General features: G+C 41.5%; 1 protein-coding gene across 6 annotated transcripts; it reads right to left on the reverse strand.

Moving 5' to 3' along the window:
* Window positions 1-30: 30 nt before the first annotated feature.
* LOC310879709 (kinesin-like protein KIF23) lies at window positions 31-17824 on the reverse strand. 6 transcript variants are annotated; one of them, XM_083794528.1, is made up of 24 exons: window positions 17741-17824; window positions 15965-16031; window positions 15700-15828; window positions 15210-15315; window positions 14612-14748; window positions 14405-14517; window positions 13854-14024; window positions 13266-13307; window positions 12699-12811; window positions 12001-12122; window positions 11634-11736; window positions 11105-11184; window positions 10892-11011; window positions 10434-10593; window positions 9295-9456; window positions 8955-9121; window positions 8423-8596; window positions 7524-7727; window positions 5383-5697; window positions 2524-2760; window positions 1786-1874; window positions 1012-1069; window positions 760-800; window positions 31-387 (listed from the first exon to the last, which is right to left on the reverse strand). In XM_083794528.1, exons 1-24 carry the CDS (start codon window positions 17752-17754, stop codon window positions 372-374), a joined length of 2940 nt encoding a protein of 979 aa, XP_083650654.1. In that variant the 5' UTR covers window positions 17755-17824; the 3' UTR covers window positions 31-371. The 6 variants fall into 6 exon arrangements, with proteins under 6 accessions (XP_083650654.1, XP_083650655.1, XP_083650657.1 ...); XM_083794529.1 differs by lacking the exon at window positions 13266-13307; XM_083794531.1 differs by lacking the exon at window positions 5383-5697.
* Between the last annotated feature and the right edge of the window lie 1507 nt (window positions 17825-19331).

Raw genomic sequence — 19331 nt, forward strand, 5'->3', positions numbered from 1 at the left:
GTAACAAAGCTAAACTTTATTGAGGCATCTAATAGGACATATTGAGCTAATGTTCTTTGACAAACTGGCATCAAAATATAGCATTCCTTAATAAAGTCTTTGGGTATGGATAAACAACAGCAAGTACAATAATGTAATGGTTATATACAAATCTACTAAGATGCAGGTGCCGATATACCTAGAAAAATATTTTGTGCGATTAAAAAAGTCAAACAAAGAGATGCATTGTTTTCAGTGAGGTATACTAGTATACCTTGCTGTTGCAATAAAATATCCAGCATTTAAATCATGTCTTATATTTAACTAGACAAAAAGGGGAAGGGAAAAATACAAGACAAGGAAGGCTTCTTGTGTCCGTTGACTGCGTCAATCTAAGGTTTTCTGCGCCTGGAAGAATGAAACAGAACAGTTTAAGATATTGCATTATTGTTCATAACTGCAGGTACATGAAGTTATATTCCGTTTCCCACCTACTGTACATAATTATATATTAGTACAGTGTTTCCCAAACTTGTTTTAGCTCAAGACCCCAATCTTTTTTTTACATTGGCCTGCCAGGACCCAAACTAGTTAAAATAGCAGTGCAAGCTCACAAGGCAACGCTTCATGCTGCGTTGTGAGCTTGTAATAATTTATTCTTTAGAAAAATCATTAATTTATGAAAACAATATTTTATATAATATTCTTTTCTATTTATTGTTGGTCCCAACCCACTTTTGGGGAAACCGTGTATTAGTACATGTATTTGGAGGCACTTACTTTTGATAGCCCTGAGCTGCAATTATACTGGAGAGTGGAATCTATTTGAGTGAGAGACAAAAAAATGCATGTTACACAAAGACATGCTCATTAAAACAATAGAGAATATATTTAAAAGCAGATGGAAGGACAGGCTACCAGTTGCCTAAACAAACGAGTTGTGTAGAAAACAGGTATTTTAGGCCTCGACTGTGCTCCTTTGAGTGTAAAAACACATTTATTTAAAGTAAAAGTGGACTGCTCAGTGCTTACCACATTTTCATTGATATCGCCTGCAGGACAATCTCCAGACCCTGATCTCCTCTTGCGACTGACAGGAAAGAAAAGGGAGGAGAAAAAAAACATCTAGTGAGTTTTGACATCTTACCATATTTACCGTGCCTAACCTTAACCAAATGTATTGATAAAGAATTATCCATTCCACATTCACTATGAGACCTCCAGATATTTATACATTAATTACGAAATGTCTATCAAACCACTGGGAAATGAAAACCTTTTAAGCAGCCGTGTGCTGCTGCACCATTTAAACTCAAGTGGTGTTAAATGCACCTGTATTTCAAGTTGAGGCATGACGAGTATAGTTTCACGCAGCCAGACTTTTGCCTCCCTCAATTTTCAAATGTTTCCAGTCATTCAGTCTGGCGCGTGGAAGCTCTGATCATGAGCAAAATATACTGTATAGCAGGAGTGAAGCCTCCTCCCCACTGTTTCGTCTTTACAGTCACACAAATTTATCCTAATATAAATCGAAATCATCCAAGCAGATTTAGCTTGCTGCTTAGCAGAAATGGAAAAATGTTTTTTAAAGATATTTAAAAAATATATAGTTTTGTGAACTGAAATGCCAGCTTCCTTGCTCACATTGGTGAGGTGTAATTCCAGACTATATACTAGCATTCATAGAGTGTGGAATAGTTGTCAGGCTATGCGAGACTATGACGAGGAATACATCCTGCAAAGAAAGTTTTTTTTTTCCTCCTACTTTCTTACATAGAAATGGCATGCCTCCATTTAATATTGTACCTTGGAGCAGTTGCAGACTCCTGTCTCAACGTCTCAATGTCAGTAAACTGAACACACTGACCACCACCTCTGGTTTTGAACACGTCTCCCTGAGGATGAAAACACACTCAAGATAAGAGAGAGACAACAGAAAATTACATTACGGTCCCCAGCTAAATGACGGAGTAACCAAATGGATCCTTATTCAATCTTGAACTCTTGACAGTGTGAAATGAACCCTGGTCACGAGTAAATAAATATCCCTTTTCTTAGTTTTGTCTCCTTTCCTTTTAAATAATGAAATAAATTCCATAAATTAGAAAATTATTAAGAAGTAGTGGAAAATAGCTGACCTACAAGCTCACACACAATGCAGGGCAAAGCGATGCATTGTGAGCTTGTAGATCTGCTATTTTCACTTGTCTGGGTCCATTTGGTTTAATTTACTCTCTCAAGAGTTCAATTATTCTTAAACATCTGCATTACTTACAAGAAGTCTACAAAATTAGAGGACATAGAATAATTACTATTTTGAACATTTGTGGTTAAATACAGCATGGAACTGTGGACAAAATCGTCCAACGACAAGTCGACAACAAAATATTTTACATTGCGGGTCGGAAAGGCCAAATCTCAGACAAATGCTGAATAAATAATGGACCTAAAAGCATTAAAATGAAGCATACCAAAAATAAAAACAAAGGATAAGTCCCCCAGAAGAAGTGTCAAAATAAAAAAAATGTGCCATTTTCTTTTTACCTTTATCAACCTGGTCTCAATCTCGCCATCGGAGGCGAGCTCCTGGTGTGTGAGCACATATTTGTGGCATTTTGACAGCGCTTTCTCGCTGGCGGCCGACACCTTGATTGCATTGGGTAAGATTGGCTGCAGCACAGTGCCTAGGTCCAAATTAGAAGCAGGCGTGTGGTCTACCCATTTCTCCCCAGCACCCGCCGAGTGCGAGCGTCTGTGGTGCGGACGGACCGGTAGAGCAGTCTAGTGGTGACAAACACCAAATCAAACCCAAGTGAGAAAGAAAAACCAGGAAAATTAATTTCACATGATTATAGGCAAGAGAAGTGGGTTTAGTGGAGTTAGTAGCTACAGCTTGTGTGTAGACCTGTCACAATTATTACATTCAGGTAATCACAATTATTGTCATAATCGTCTGTTTTTTTTTTCAGACATAAAAAAGCAGAAATAGCTGGCCTACATCAGCCATTTTGCATTTTTTTTATTTAACTATAAAATGTATTAAAACGTATATAATTTATTTTAAGCTATTAGTCATATCTGCATGTTTTATTGCATTTCATGTTTTATTCATGTTCAATTCCATGACACAATTAAATAGTTTATCGGAACTATGACAATTAATCAACTTAAATCTTGTAATTGTGACAGCCCTAACTACTGCCGGTGTTTAGCAAGCGTTAGTTAATGCTGGTGAATTGAGAATGTCGGCATTACTGGAAGATCTACAGCATGAACTGAATGAATAGTCAACACTTCTGGGTTCCAAATTAAGTCTTTTTTGTCGTTTAGTCAAATCAAGACACCAAGAAGTGTTCAAAGAGAGAAGAGCTTAATCCTCCAGCAACCCGTTCATTTTCATATTGTTCTTGGATTAGAAGAAAGCGTGATTCTGAAAGGTGAAAGTGGTGCAGCTTGAATAATTTTATAGAAATCATCAATAGTAGTAGTTACATCTCAATAACAGCCAAATACATCAAATGGCATTTTGAGAAATGGGGAACATGACTAACTTGAAGAAACTGTTTGGTGCTGTACTAAACCTACATTATGCGTTGCGTTTATAGCTTCCGGTTCTGCTAGCTGTGAACATCTTGACCCCAGACCAGGGTCAATAGTTTGTGAAATTACCAATGCATTGTACAAGCTGAGGAAGGGCATTATAGGGCAAATACTACCCCCAAAACATCCACATAGCACTAGTAGTAAAAAGTACATTTGGAGTACAGTCCTTGCCTTCTTTATTATCGTCTAATTCAGTGGTTTTCAACAGTGGTCCTTAACCCATTCTATATGGGAACCCATTTTGGTGTTGGCATCATGTTATTCTTTAGCTATTGAAAAATAGCAGATCTACAAGCTCATACGAGCTTGTAGGTCTGCTATATTTTGAAGAATCGAAGAACGACTGACATTTTTAGAATCTGATCTCAGGTCAGAATGGGTTAATCAGACCAGTGTGTGTCCAGTGGAAACCTCGTATGAATCTGATCTCAGGTCTGGGTTAAGGCGGTTCCGGGTGGTCCCCAGCTAAATGATAGAGTTGGTAACCAAATGGACCTTTGTAAGATCTTAAACTCTTGAGTATAAAATTATTTTTACGCTCTCAAGTTAAATAATTGTCAAACATCTTTATTAAGCCTATAATTTACACAATTAGATAATGTAGAATAATTGTGATCAACATTTGCCTTGTGTCTTTCCTAATGGTACCACATCAATACAGAATGGAATTGTGGACAAAATATTATCCAAAGATTACAATATATTCTAAGTTTTGGTTCCGAGAGGCTACATCTCATCAAATGGTGTTCCATGGCTCAAATGCCAAATAAATAATGGACCTTGACATGAAGGGTTGAAAACCACTGATCTACATTAAGGATCGAGCACCCAGTTTTCCAGTTAGAATCATGAAGGTATGTACTATTCAGAATCATGAAGGTAGGTACTATTCAGATACATGTACGGCAGCTATAGATGCATGACTAGAGGTTCTACAAGCATGGCAGCGCAGTCTGCCCTACCACAACTATAAAAGCAGTTTTAAGAATGTCACCAACATGACCAAAACAAGAAACTCATGCATCTACTTGCTGTACTATGGATAAATTTTACATAAAAAGGCAGACTACAAAGAACACACCCTAAAAGTGGACATTCTATAGCAGTGGTTCTCAAAGTAGCACCCTAGGGTGCTAGGGCTAGGTCCAGGGGTGACGCTGAAAACGTTGACAATATTTGGAATGTGTCAATATCCCTTCAGTTTAACCACTTAGACCCTCTGGGCCCTATTTTGCTAAGTCTTATGACTTGACTTAAGACCTGGAGGCTTGGCCAATGCTGTTTAGCTATTTTGATTGGCCAAACAGCATTGGCATATATCTAAATGACGGAGCGGTTGCGCAAAGACCTGCCCGGCAGCACTGTTTAATGCAATTTATTTGTGCAAGTTATAAATATTTTTTGTTGAATTACCCCCCCAGAATAGGGATGCTGGGGTTCAAGTGGTATGCCGAGGCTGAAGATATTTTCAATCTGTCTAATGGAAACTGCTATTCTCTCACGTTTTCCTCCGTGACTCATACTGACTCTCTTAGGGGGAAAGATTTACATATTTATGTACCGCAATACTGCATAAATGTAAGGTTGTATTGTAACAATGAAAAAATAAATACATTTTGAGAACCACTGAAATAGTAAAACTGACTACATCAAAATTATTAATTAATTAATTAATTTAATTAATTAATTAAAAATTCCAAAAAGGTAGCACATCCAAAAATTAAACAAGCGGGGGACAACATTCCCATTTCTTTATTGGCAAACACCAAATAAGTTACGCTAGTAAAACTGACTACTAACCCTGGGACCTGACTCTAGGTTCAGCCCGTGGGCAGCATGGGGTCTGCCAGTGCCAGGGGTCTCTGACCCGGTGTCTGTAGCCCAGCGCTGGCCTCTCCTGCGGCCCACGCTGCTGCTGCCGTACTGAGGGGTTCCCTGTCTGGTGGTGGGGTCTAGCGGGAGCTTCTGCTCCCAGTGAGAGATGACAGAGGCTACTGAGAGACTACTTGTAGAGGTGGTGGAGGTGGAGCAGGTGGTGGGGTGGTGGTGGTGGGGCTCCTGACCTGCTCTAAGGCTGGCTGGGGTTTGGCAGAAAGGAGTTTGGCTGATCGTGTCCTAAAAAAAGTGAGTGAAGGAAGGGGAGCAGTGTTGATTTTGCGTCGACTAAAACTATGACGAGAATATGTCTTTTGAATACCTTTTTTCCACAGAGGAATACTAAATAAAAACTAAGCTATGACTAAAAGTAAGACTTAATGTTAGGGACGGTATAGTAGATAAGAGAACCAGTAGAACTTTAACACAAGTCATTTTGTATGCTTTTGGTTGCGCTCTGAAAATATCTAATCTAGATCTGCTACTTTCAGCAGACAACCAAGTGTAAACTCAGCCATTACGACAATATCAAGGCCTGTCAACATACATTGTCGACAAAATCAACTGTAGATTTAGTCGACGAAAATCTTAAAATAATTAGTCCACTAAAACTAGACCAAACTAAATGAAATTTTATTCTAAAGACTAAAAGAAAATCCAAATTTGCTGTCAAAATACACACTGAAGAGAGTCAAGTATTGAAGATAGATGAGTTTTCCTCAAAGAGTAATCATGTTAAAGTAAAATGAAATGGAATGAAGCAGAATAGAAGCTGAGGTTCATGCAAAATGTGCGACTCACACACAAAGATGCCAATATCAAATAGTGATGTTGAACGATACGCATCCTATTCCTGCGTCTGACACATAACACACAAGTTATTGTTTCACCCTGATGAACTCTCAGAGACAAACTGCACATACACAAGGGGTAACATCTGGCCGGGGCTGAGACGTTGTAACATCCAGGACGGGATGCAGGAATAGGGCAGTCAATGAATATTCCATATTGAATATACTGTTGTACATACTGTCTGGAATATGGAAATAAAGTGGCAAAAATAAAATGCGTCTCCAGGCAGTCTAGCCACTGGGCTTTGCAATATTGCAAGCTTACAGCAAGTTCCAGCTCTCCCTTGCCAACCGCCATGCAGAAAGACAAACCCTGACTGGATAGATCACTCTAATCACACAATGGCATTTTTATTTTATTTTTATCCCACGATTTTGTAACCCAGTTTTCTTTTCACCCAGTGCCAATTATCTAATGTAATCCTGGGCGCTACACTTCCTCTGCCAACCTGGGGGGGGCAGCGGACTGACCTCATGCCTCCTTCTATGCATGAGGAGTCCAAGCTGCTTCTTTTCACCTGACAGAGGGGAATTTCCCCGGCCGGACGTAGCACGTGGAAGGGACACGTTATTCCAACCAGTTCCTTTCCTCTCCATCAGGCTAGCCAGGGGGAGGTAGTTTTAGAGACCAGGATTACGGCATGTTTTTGTGAGGGTATCTACCCTAGGGGACACGGGGAGAACATGCAAACTCCACACAGAAAGGCCCTATCGCCAACCCCCGCATCGGGTATGGGCACTGATGACGCGGAGGAGGGAACACGCCGCCAGTGCCCACAGCGTCCCCAGCGGGAATCGAACCCAGGACCTTCTAGCTGTGAGGCGACAGCACTACCAACTGTGCCACCGTGCCCCCCACACTGGCGTGAATGTGCCACACAATGGCATTTTAATTGATTCAAAGGGATTAACATACCGTAGGTCAAGCTGAAACAGCCAATCAATTTGGAAATTATGGCAAAGTTTAAAACAAAATGGATGTTTTCAAATTTGGGATTTTAGGCTATGCGTTACATTTTTAGATACTACAATTGGTCCCAAAAAACGACAAAATCTCCCAGGCTGGGACCCACTTGAATGTCACTCACGGTCCCGGCAGTACTCGCTACACTGAAAGCGGGTCAACATCACTGTAATCCTACAACATTTACGTAACGAACAGACACCCTTTGAAATCAATTACCAAATAAACGCAAAATACAACAAATTACTCACGGGTGTGGCTGTCGGCGAGCCGGACCTCTTCTTTTGCGGCGGGGCGTTGCGGTCTCTCTCTCTGGCCGGTCTCTTGGGCGTTTCTAGTTCGATGGGAGCGCCGCCGCTGCCCTCCGTCACGATGGCCTTCAGCTGCTTCAACTTCTCATCCTTGACCCACAGTTTGTTCTGCATCTCCAACTGCTTAGCATTCACTCTCCTGTCCTGTGGACGTGAGGAACACGCACAATGCATTCAGTGGTTTTACTTTTAACATCTCCCAGAATACTTTGTAACAGTAGTCTCCAGTAAATAAATCTGCGGATTTAACATCTCCCAGAATGCCTTGCAAACAGTAGTCTCCAGTACTTTAACCTGCGTTACACCTAGGAGTCGATGATAGCCATCGCTTATAGTGAATATAGAAACTCTCATTTCAATCGTATCTCAGAGATTTAACTGTATGGTGAAGTTGTCATGTACTAGTATGAATTTTGAACTTTGAACTTTTGTTAAGCTGCACATTCAGTACCACGTAAACCTTCTGTATTTGATCAAAACAGACCTGTAAAGAGCACACTTGGTACGCTCTTATTTCAGTCGACACGTGTTGATTCAAGTGGTTAACAAAAGTGGCATTTTAAATGATAAGCTTATTTTGATTATCGTGATAATGTTGTTAATCACTGTTATTTTTTGCTACAGTATCGTCCCATCCATGGTTACATCAAGAATACTTTGGGCTTTTTGGTTTTGTTTATCACCAAAAAGAAGGTGACACACATTAGGTTTGTGGGTTTCTATTCAGTTTAGTGAGAATATTCTGACCCACCCCCATCCCCAAAACTCAAATTATCAATATTTGAATTCAAACCATCTGTGGTTAAAAATACACCATGTCACCATCAGGGTCAACTTACACACTCCTTCTCCCACTTCATCTTGGTGTCGACGACCATGCCCTGCATGCGCTGCTCCATGCGCCTCCTCTCACCGCACTCCGTCTGCAGCCTCTGCTCTCGCGTCTCCAGCTCCTGCTGCAGCGAACGCTTGTCCTCTTCATATATATTGGTGGTCTTCTGCAGGATGTCGATCTGGACGACGACAAGCATTTTATTACAAAAGTGTCCAAGTTGTAAACAAAAACTATACGAAATAATTAATTGCAAATGTTTTAACTACTACAGAAAAGCTTTCTTTTTGGAATTATGCAGCCTTATATTTAGGACTGAGGCAGATTCTAAAAACGTCTCCTGACCTAAGTTCTGAAAAACAGATATTTATTCAAAAAAATCACAAAAGTTATGTTGCTATACTGTACATAGCACAAGAACCCCAAAAGGGGTTTCCTGTCCTGAATGGGTTAAAAATAATAAATAATAAAAGTAGCATGGCAGGCCAAAAGATGAGTACTTGAGCAGATTACAGAAAAAGGAGCATTAAGGAGGAAACCTTGTATTCCAGCATTTTGGATTTCTTCTCCAATCGTTCCATCTCAGCCTTCTGATTCGACATGATTTTGTCTTTCTCTTCCAGCTTGGCTCTCTGCTCATGAAGGTAGTTCTCCTTAGTGGCACTGAGGCTGTCGAAGTCTTGTTGCATGGACCGCAACATGGAGACTGAAGAAAACAACATGGTTAGTTGGTTACTATGATGAAGTAAACACAAAGACCTCAACATGGTGACTGTGACGAGTGTGACGTAACCAGATAATCCAGACCAAGCTGTTAGGGCAGAGGCTATAGCAGTTAAGTAGCATATAATTCACAATACCAGAGCTATAGATCCTTACCTCTGTTCTTGAACTGCTCACTCATCATTTGGCGGATGTGAATCCTTCGCTCTAGAACGTCTATGAGACGAGGCAACGTCTGGTCATCTGCCGGGTCCACCAGCTCACATGGAGGCAGGGGAGGAAGGCTGTCCATGAGCTGAGTCAGCAATGTTGGGTCATCTGTTAACAGTGAACATATGGATTCAAGCAAAATAAAAACGGAAAATGTTTGTGTATTAGGTCACATTCTCACCAGAGAGCTTTGCTGCGATTAAAACGAATCCTGCTGCGCATTTTCAGAAAGTGCGCTTCGTTTGACAGGTGTGAAGGCTCATTCGAATCCTAATGCGCAGCAAAGAACCGCATTTTACTCCGCCCAAAAACGGGGGTTTCGCTTCGCTTCGCTTCCAATCGCACTTGACTACGATTCGGTGCAGGTGTGAATGCAATCCGCAGACGGCACGACACATGCACGTTATGAGTGTAATTTTATCACCATAGATTTCCCTGTGTAGGCTAGTTTATTAATGGAACACATTGATAAAGGTCCCCCCTGCTGCGTTTCCAATTGCTGCGAATGACAGTGTGAAGGCAAACCGCAGCCAATTAAATATGCAAGAACCTCAATTTCCCAGTGTGTTAGTAGCACGGCCTGGGTGCGGCAAGTCGTGCTGCAAGTACTGGGAGCTGATGTGGTAGTTGTTGTAAGTACTAGTGGGAGCTGATGGTAGGTGTGGTGCTCCACCTCAGCATCCATCTCCCAGGGGTTGTAACAGGGACAGACTGTTACTGGCGGATACCAACAATAAGCCACTCCCAACCTACTTAGGTGTGACCAAGTCTTAATGTGTGACGGTGATTAATCGATTAACTATTAACATCCCTACAATTAACAAAATAAGTTATGTTTTAGTAACAGGCTTTAAACCTTTGCTTTTAGACAAACAAAATATCCAAGACTATTAAGATTTGATGAAGACATGTTGGCTTCTATGGAATCCAAATAACTGAAATCAGTCGTGGCGGCTGAGAACTTTAATCCAGTATAGAATTAATTAAATTAATAAGGCTTGCAATTGCGTCTCTAAAATGTTTCTAGACTTTCTAGATAAATGCACTGTTCCCAGCTAACGTTACAGTTTTCAGAAGCACATTACCAGGGTTGATGGGTCCCCCTCGCTCGTCCAGATTGCGTGACAGCTCCTCCTTGAAGGCCTGGTTCCTGTGTCGACGTCCAGAAGCAAGCACACAGATGGGCCGATCTACGGGTCGGGCTACTTCCACTTCCTGTGTCATCTCTGCAAAACGCATGACCAGCTACAACACAAAACATGGCAACCAATGAGAACTGCTATCAATTATCAAATTCGTCATTTTAACTGATTCAAGGATCTATTGGAGTTAGCTGGTTTTGTCACACAAGTACATTTTAATGATTTCCATTTGCTTCAATATTTTTTGACCAACACTGTGCAGAAAGGGTGTTCAATAGAATTGAATTATCGAGACAAAAATAATGAAAAAGAGCTAGGTGGTTTCTGCAGGACAGCGACTATAATATACAAGTACAACTTCATGTTGATTTTAACAAACGTTCAGAAATTGTCAGTCTTACCATCGTTTCTTCATAATCATCCGCTTTGGGATTGACGCACACCACCATCCTGACCTTTCCTTCACCGTCAAAGTAATTCTTGAACAGATGTGTGACTTTTGAGTCTCTGTATGGCACCATCTGCTCAGAAGAGGAGGCTCAGTTAGTGAGAACCACAGTTACTGAGAGATAACCAAGAGAACGTTAATATAAACAAAATATACGAAAGCCAACCTTATTTGTCCCACACATCTGGTTCTCTCTCAGAACCTCTATGCACGTGCGTAGTGTCATCAGAGATTGGTTGATGTTGCCTGTATTTGGGACATCACGACAGGCATGTCACTTAATAGTCTACAGTAGGGCTCTTCAACAGGCTGTCCTCAGAGTTACTGGGTCCAAATACTTGTTAGATTAACCACCTGAACCATCCATAGTCTAAGGAGAACTTTAGCCAAAAATAGCAGATTTACAAGCTCACAACGCCGCACGCTGTGAGACGTTGTGAGCTTGTAGATCGCTATTGTCGGCAAAGAGGTTTGGTGTAATGGATAAAAGAGCGACGAATGCCTGAAAATACAAATCAACATGAATCCAACATACACTATGATCGTGCTGTCAAACGATGAAACTATATGGTTCATCTCTCTGTCAACCGAGGGGTCCATGGCCTCAAAGACGTTGAAGACCCCTGGTCTACAGTGGCATGAAGGTACATTCAAATCCAAGTCTGCACAAGCAACGATGCACACGGTGAACTGACCGGCTTCACGGAGGCGGCTGCCCTCGGCTCTGGTCCTGCTGGTGCGCTCACTTCCCGCCAGATCCACCAGACACAGCTGACTCACGTTCACCTGGTTCTTATCCTGCAATCGTGGAATGAAGCAAAATAAAATCTCATGAGTGAAAATGTTGACCAGTTGAAGAAATCATAGATCGAGGCTTTAACCTTTGATTTTATGAAATGTCTGAGACCATTCATGTTTATTATACCGAAAATAGCCGATCTACAAATGGGCTATTTTTTTGGTGCATGACATGCTTTCATAGAAGGCTTCTATAGAATCCAAGTCGCTGAAATAAAAATAAAAAAAAGATTGTGGGACAGAAATGGGAACGTCTGTGTTCACCTGGAGAATGTGATCCCCATCTGCGTCGAGTGGTGCCTGGGCCAGTTTGACTGTGAACACACTGTGGGAGCGAGAGGACTCACGGTTGAGCTGCGTGTTTGCAATTCTTCTTTTCTTTTGACCTGGAAAACAGCAAACCGTTAACATGCCGTACGCATTATTTGTTTTAGTATAGAATGGTATTGACCCTGTATGACCAACAAATGCAGGTTAAAGGAGAATTCCAGACCAGCGCTATCCATCGTATTATATCCAACAACCAGTGGTAGAGGGAAAATAATACATTCACAGGAGTTTATCGCAGCTCGGAGCATTGCGCGCTGGTTCTAAAGCCCAAACCACACAAAAGGGTCGAGACAAAGCGGTTTTAAGGTCAACCACACCAATGCAACTCATTGGTGTGGTTTGGGCTTTAGGCTCAATCGCCGTGTTACAGAAGCCCCTTTCGGACAAAACACTGCAATGACTTTGTAGTTTGTTCATTATTAAAGACAGATGTGTAAGAAAACAAAATGAAATGAGCGATCAAAATAAGTGATTTAGCCTAAGACCCAGCGTGCACGGTCAGAGCTGCGCTGGGGATGTTATGAAATGTTTCACCTCATTATTGGATATAACATCAGATTAAGATAAACCGTTACTTTACACCGGAATTCTCCTTTAACTTTAATTGACATAAGTAGTTATGAGAGGCTCACCCTTCCAGAAGACTTCAAAAGCCTCCTCTGTGGATTTCACCTCAACCTCTGTGCAGCCAGACACATACATGTTGTGGTTCTGATCTTCACGCAGAATTTTGGACTGTGGCGCTCTGAAAACAGTTATTAACATGCATTAAGTTTAGAACATGCTTTACAACAATGTGTCTTTGCTGAGTCATGTCATGAAAATGTTGAAAGTTAGTTCATCCCAAAGTTGCAAACTGAAATAGCCGTTGTAAAGTCAGGGCAATTGGTAGACGCACAACATGCATACTGAAAACCTCCAGACACTGCACACTTGCACAGACATTCAAGGAAGCATAAGCAGTCTCCAATCCAAATGAAAAATAGCCGAGCCATGAAAAATAGCTCATTAATGAAGAGTAAGCAGAGGGCTAATAAATAAGCGACTTAAATATGCTACATACAGCCTGGATGTTGGATGAGGGGGGGAATGGGTGGAAGTCTATTAGTGGAGTAGGAGCCATTTGAAATGTCAGCTACAGGCAAGACGTTACAACTAGGATACACACTACAGAAATGCATTATTCACTGGTGACATACATGAACTCTGTGTTCCGTACAGGTGTTCCTCCACCAAGCCACCTAGTAAAAACAAATAGGATTTTTCAACCCAAATACTATTGCGCAACGAAGTCTGACGTAATTCTATTCTATCTGGGTTTTGCCATAGACTTATTGTTTGATATTGCGTGAAATATAAACTGTATTCCAAAAATAACCCGGCGGTTTGACTCATATGGATATGAAGAAATCAACTGACGGCGAGAAAACGATACAGTTACCGCCACCGAATTAGTACTTTTTTCACCAGGGACAGACTGACACCTTTTACCAGGCTTTCAGGTGAAACATAGTTGTATATGGATTCACCACAATTACGTATATCAGCATATATTATATGTGCACGAGACGAGTGCTAAAACTTCTGACTCTGTGCGTACCTGCAATAATGAACAAAAGATGAACAATCTGCACATGCATAAAGTGAGTGGGACTTTTCTGTTTGTAGTATTTTGCCACTCAGTAGGCGTTCCCGCATATCTTCCGGGTATGATGATCATGACCCGCCCTCTATTATGAGCCATAATTGGTGTTTGAAAAACACACCCTAACCCAGTCCGTGCTTACTTTGGTCTGATGGGGTCATATGGCGTGTCTTCCAGGAGATCATATATGTAGTTGTTGTAGATCTCGATGTAAGACACAAAGACGCTGTAACAACTGTCTTCATCCACACTTGAGGATTTGCACGCTTCTTCTGGGCTGATCATGTCTGCAAACTCTGGGTCCGCCTTTTGTCTGAAAACGCAGAACCAAATATATCACACACACAGCCTCATGTACAATTGTCTAGATCTGACCGTTAAGCGTTAACCCATTAAAACCTATGGCCGATTCTACAAATACTTTCAAAATCAATAGTTCTCACACTTTCAAGATTGATCAAGTTGTCTAAAACAGTAGATGTAAAGTTTGTAGCACGGCACGAAGTGATGCACTGTGAGCTTGTATATCTGCTATTGTCTAATAGTGGTGTCATGGTTGTAGAATGCAGTACCACACAGTGGTAGATCAGAGGTATTCAATCCTCTGTCCTCAGCGACCTCTCTCCCTATGCTTTCCTGTCCAACGCAGAACTGAGCAAAAATACTCTTTAAAACAGAAAATAAAATCACTACCTTGAGGAGGGCGTTTTGGGCGGCAGCGGTTGACTCTCTCTCTTCTGTCTCTCCAGGAGGGCGTCGACTTGATTCTGGATCTCCATCCCGTTCTTATCGTCCGGCTTGAAAACCTGACGGGGACGACAAGCAAATGTTCACAGTCAAAATATTCGCTGCTAGTACTTGAGATCAACAACATTAAAATACAATTGAATGAATCCTTACAAATCTCTTGGCCTGCAAGGGGCCGATGCTGTTGAACAGCATGTCTAGCACACGAGGAAGCAGTCCGCCTTCCCCAGGGTAGCCAGTCATGGTGAAGGTCTTGCCACTGCCCGTGACGCCATATGTAAAGAGCAGACCTGTGCAGGGAATAGGGATTAAAGCAAAATAAAATCCCACCAAATGTTTGTTAATCGAATCTGTGAAAGAGTGTGAAAGGACTAGCCCACCACACACTAGCACCGTTTCATAAACAATTAGCACAATGTGTAGAATTGTGATGTACATACAGTACACCAGTACAGTACCAGTTGAAGAATGTTATGAAATATCTGAGGCCATTAGGATTTAAACTTAAAATAATGAATAACCAAAAAATAGGCCATCTACAAGACACCGTAAATGACCCATTTTCTGTGCATGACATGCTTCTATAGAATCTAAATGACTGTGAAATCAGTTGTGGCGACTGAGAAAATCGATGAGCCTGTGTGAAACAAGCAATATCCCAATTCAGTATTTTGATCCTTAAAACTCATCAGAATCAGAAGTAACATTTTCAAATACTTATGAACACAACGTTCTGCTTCTGCTCGCTTACCATTCTTACAACGAATTAGATCCTCGACCAGCGGCATGGACACATCTTCAAACAGCTCCATTTGAGTGGTTTTGATGCCAAACACCTTTTTGAAGGAGTACTGCGTCTGACAAATACAAAGAGAAGAACAAGCATTATGAAAGCCGCTGGACTAGATCATGTTACCACTGTTTCCCCAAACAGTGGGTCAGGACTCAGGACCCATTTATGGGTCACGACAAGGACCCATTTTTATGGGTCACGACTTAATTTGAGAAAAACAAAAAACAACCTTATCTAAGATATTACATGGATAAAAAAATATATATAGATGAAGAAGTAGTGAAAATAGCCAATCTACAAGCTTGCAACATGGCGTGAAGCAACACGTTGCGAGCTTGTAGATTGGCTATTTTCACTAGTTTGGGTCCCGGCCGGGCAAACGTCTAATGATCTCTCTTTTGGGTCTCGGCCTGAAAAGTGTGGGAATCGCTGCATTAGACCGTCATACCTCTTTAAACTCCCCGTTGCGGTTGGCTTTGAGGCCATCGGGAGGGTGGAGCTGAATGGTGCTGTTGCTGATCATTTCAATGCAACATTCCACGTCCTCTGCCCCCAGTGGACGTATACGGCAGTACACCTACACAGAAAAATACAGAGATTAAATTGTATTATTGAATACAATTCCAGCCCACTTATTTTGTTTTTTTATTTGACAAGAAGACAGTTTAAGATTAATACAAGAGCAGAGTGAAGATGTCTTGTTGTGAACTTACGCCAACTGGGTCTTTCTCTGTGTTGGAGGTCTTCTTTTGGCCATGCCTCCGTGGAGTTTTACCTTTTCTGTAGAAGAGTAAAGATGGTTTTAGAGGCTACATGGATCTAGATGTGTAACGTAAGTTAACGTTACCTGTAACTCCTCAACTCCTAGACCCCTTTTCCACCGGTTGGTTCCCAATGGGAAACTGTTCAGTTATTTTTGGTTCTTAGTCCATGAGCCAGAAGTTACTCCAAAATTGGATCATGAATTGAGTGGGCAAATATATATTAAAATATTGTAGTGACTTTCTAGGGACATAATTCAAACTAAGGCCTGACTCACACTTTCACAACAGATTGATGTATAGCTGATGCATGAGACTTGTTTACTGATGCAAGCTTGCAATACACATTTTGTTGTATGAGGGGGGCAGTTGAAACACAGCCGCCTGACTCACACTTTCACAACAGATTGATGTATAGCTGATGCATGAGACTTGTTTACTGATGCAAGCTTGCAATACACATTTTGTTGTATGAGGGGGGCAGTCGTCCCACTGGAAATGCATTGGGGCAAGATGTAAACAAACCCTTTGCTTACATCTAGCATGCATCAATGTTGTATGCTAGATGCGAGCCTTTGCATGCATCAGCTATACATCAATCTGTTGTGAAGGTGTGAGTCAGGCCTAAGAGAGTGGGCGGGGGTTCCGGGGGAAACAAGGAAGTGGGGGTGTGTGTGTGTGTTGTTGGTATGAGTGAAGAGTGTGAAATAAACAGACATGCCGTTCTGCACATTCTGATTCAAAGATAGAAATAGCAATTCGTCTTACTTGCTATTCCTACATTGGTGGATGGGTGGATGTGTAGTGACTTTCTAGGGACATAATTCACCCTAAGAGAGTGGGCAGGGGTTTCGGGGTAAATAAGGAAGTGGGGGTGTGTGTTGTTGGTATGAGTGAAATAAACAGACATGCCGTTCTGCACATTCTGATTCAAAGATAGAAATAGCTATTTGTCTTACTTGCAAATGAATATAATTACAATATATTAATTTACTTATATTGATCCTAAGTATTAAACAATTTAATATTAGGTATAGGTTTTGCCCACTCAATTCATAATTAACGTTCCAATTTTGGAGCTCTGGCTCATGGACTAAGAACCAAAAAGAACTGAATTGTATTGGGGACCAACTGGTGGAAAAGGGGTCGTGGTTGTTATGGTGGTGGGTCCATAGTACAGTTCAAAGCACTTTGGGAGGTCCCCAGTTCAAATATGATTATTTTGGGGGGGTCCCCACTGCTCTCCAAGTCAAATTATGTTGGAGGGTAGCGGCCTGAAAAGGTTGAGAACTACTGCTCTAATTATGATGTCTGCAGTGCCAGAACAAGCCAACCGGAATAACCGGTGTGGAATGGAAAACATCCGCTGCCTGCCTGCCTTAGCCTTTCATACGTTTATAGCAGACTCTCGTAGATGTATTTATCAATTCTAAATACATCTACGAGAGTCTAAAGCTTCGGCTAGCCAAAGTATGTGACAAAACAATCAAAATATATACAGGGGGTACAGCTTTGTGTGAACAGAGCTACCGGTAGCTCACTTGCTAGTTCTCTACATTAGTAGACTTGATACTAGCTAGCGAGCTAACGGCTAACCTAGTTCGAGAGTGTACGTTAGCAAATAGCATTAGCTCCAACTATTTACAAATAAAAGTGCGTTAGTTAGTGACGAATCATACATTACATGTGATTTCGTTGAAAAGATAATACAACTGCTTTGTTTCTCACCCTGGCCGTTGCATTGTGTTGTCCTCTTTCTTTCCAAACAAACTGAGATTGAAGAAGGTCGAGTCTACTCGGGACTCTGGTTGAACTCTCCTCTGTCTGTTGTGCTGCAAAATGGATTTGAAAATGTTTCCCTCTTGAGGAACGCCGTCGGTTGGTCCGTTTGGACCAATCACAGAGCAGACGGCGCTATCAGCTGGTTGAAAGAAGGCCCGCCCACTAGTGATACTCCAGTAATACCAGTATCGCTTGTGTGGGATGGGGGGCCGGGGTCCACCCAGGATAACACTTTTTGTGTTATCATTTTAGTTTTGATGTCTTACTGTACCACTGTACATCACATGCTTGTTTACATTTCTGTCTAATAAAGTATTCTAATATTGCAGCATCCCAGGGTTGGACAGGCGAGGGACTTCTCCTCTGGGCATCCACACGTTTATTATTCTGATATTGTGTTGTTTGAGTCATGGCCTCAAAGAAGCAGAATGAGTTACGTATGTGTTGCCATGCCTGGATTTGACTGCCCCCTCCCTCTTACCAGTGGTGTAGTAACTATAAGTGATTTTTTTTAGCACAAAAATCCTACGGGAGCTGTTTTTTTGACGCCTCGTACCACACCATTAGTAGTCATGCCTAGTTTAGTTTGTGACTGGCTTCAGTGTCGGTACATTCTCCAAAAGCCAGTAATTCCACAATCCAGTGGCATGACATAATATATCTGTACCTCTGCTGAACGTCAAGAACAGCCTCATCAGAGCCTGGTATAGGTGGAATTAAGTCCCCCCATAACTATGGTCGGTTCACTTATCTGATATCAGATCGCTGAATAAATGCCTAAATGTAATAAAGGTTCTCATTGTTTCATTTAATAAAGGGTGGTGTCAAACAAAGACTGCCAAAGTATGCATTTGTTACACTGTTGTGCCTGGCTGTCATGGCCTTCAGACCTCCAAAACAAACCAATACGACTACTATTCTCTTCTTCTCTTCCCACCTAATTCCAACACACTCTGCTAGTTTGGGATGGCTCAAGGTAAGACAGGGTTAAGCAAATAGAACTGAGATTGGTATTTAAGACAAAGTCAAAGAGACACATGATTGACACCCACACAGCCATAACACTGGAGGGAGCGACAACGATCTGGTACCACCCAAATTTAGAATAAACATTGGAAAATACTCATTCTACCTCTCTGCCTCCAAAATATAGAATGCCATCCATTCCATTAAAGGATGTGTAACACTGGTTTCTTTCAAAATTGCCCTGAGAAAACACCTATCATGCAGGAGACCAAAAGGGAGGGTGACCAGATGTCCCTCTTTGCGTGGGACAGTCCCTCATTTCCAAGACTTTTCAGGCGTCCCACAAATTGAGACCCTGTCCCACATTGTGACTGATGACAGGCAATTGCATCAGTGTTCAAATGCCCTAATAGTTAGTCCCCTAATAGTTGACCTTCTGTTGTAAACCTCTCTCATTGTCTCTTCCTGCACTATGTGTTTTTAAGCCTGTTAAAATAGCATAAACATAAAATAAAGCATGATTTTAAAACAAAATGTGAGACACCAGAGGAGTTTATAAATGATAGCTAAT

This window comes from Protomyctophum parallelum, assembly GCF_964188405.1.
Source record: "Protomyctophum parallelum genome assembly, chromosome: 2".
Lineage (NCBI taxonomy): Eukaryota > Metazoa > Chordata > Actinopteri > Myctophiformes > Myctophidae > Protomyctophum > Protomyctophum parallelum.

Excerpts from the sequence above, each read along its gene's own strand:
- LOC310879709 (XM_083794528.1), bottom strand. Across the intron at positions 7,728-8,422 it reads TGAAGTGGGAGAAGGAGTGT|GACAGGAGAGTGAATGCTAA; the intron begins GTAAGTTGACCC and ends TCACGTCCACAG. Across the intron at positions 5,698-7,523 it reads GCTCGCCGACAGCCACACCC|GACACGATCAGCCAAACTCC; the intron begins GTGAGTAATTTG and ends CACTTTTTTTAG.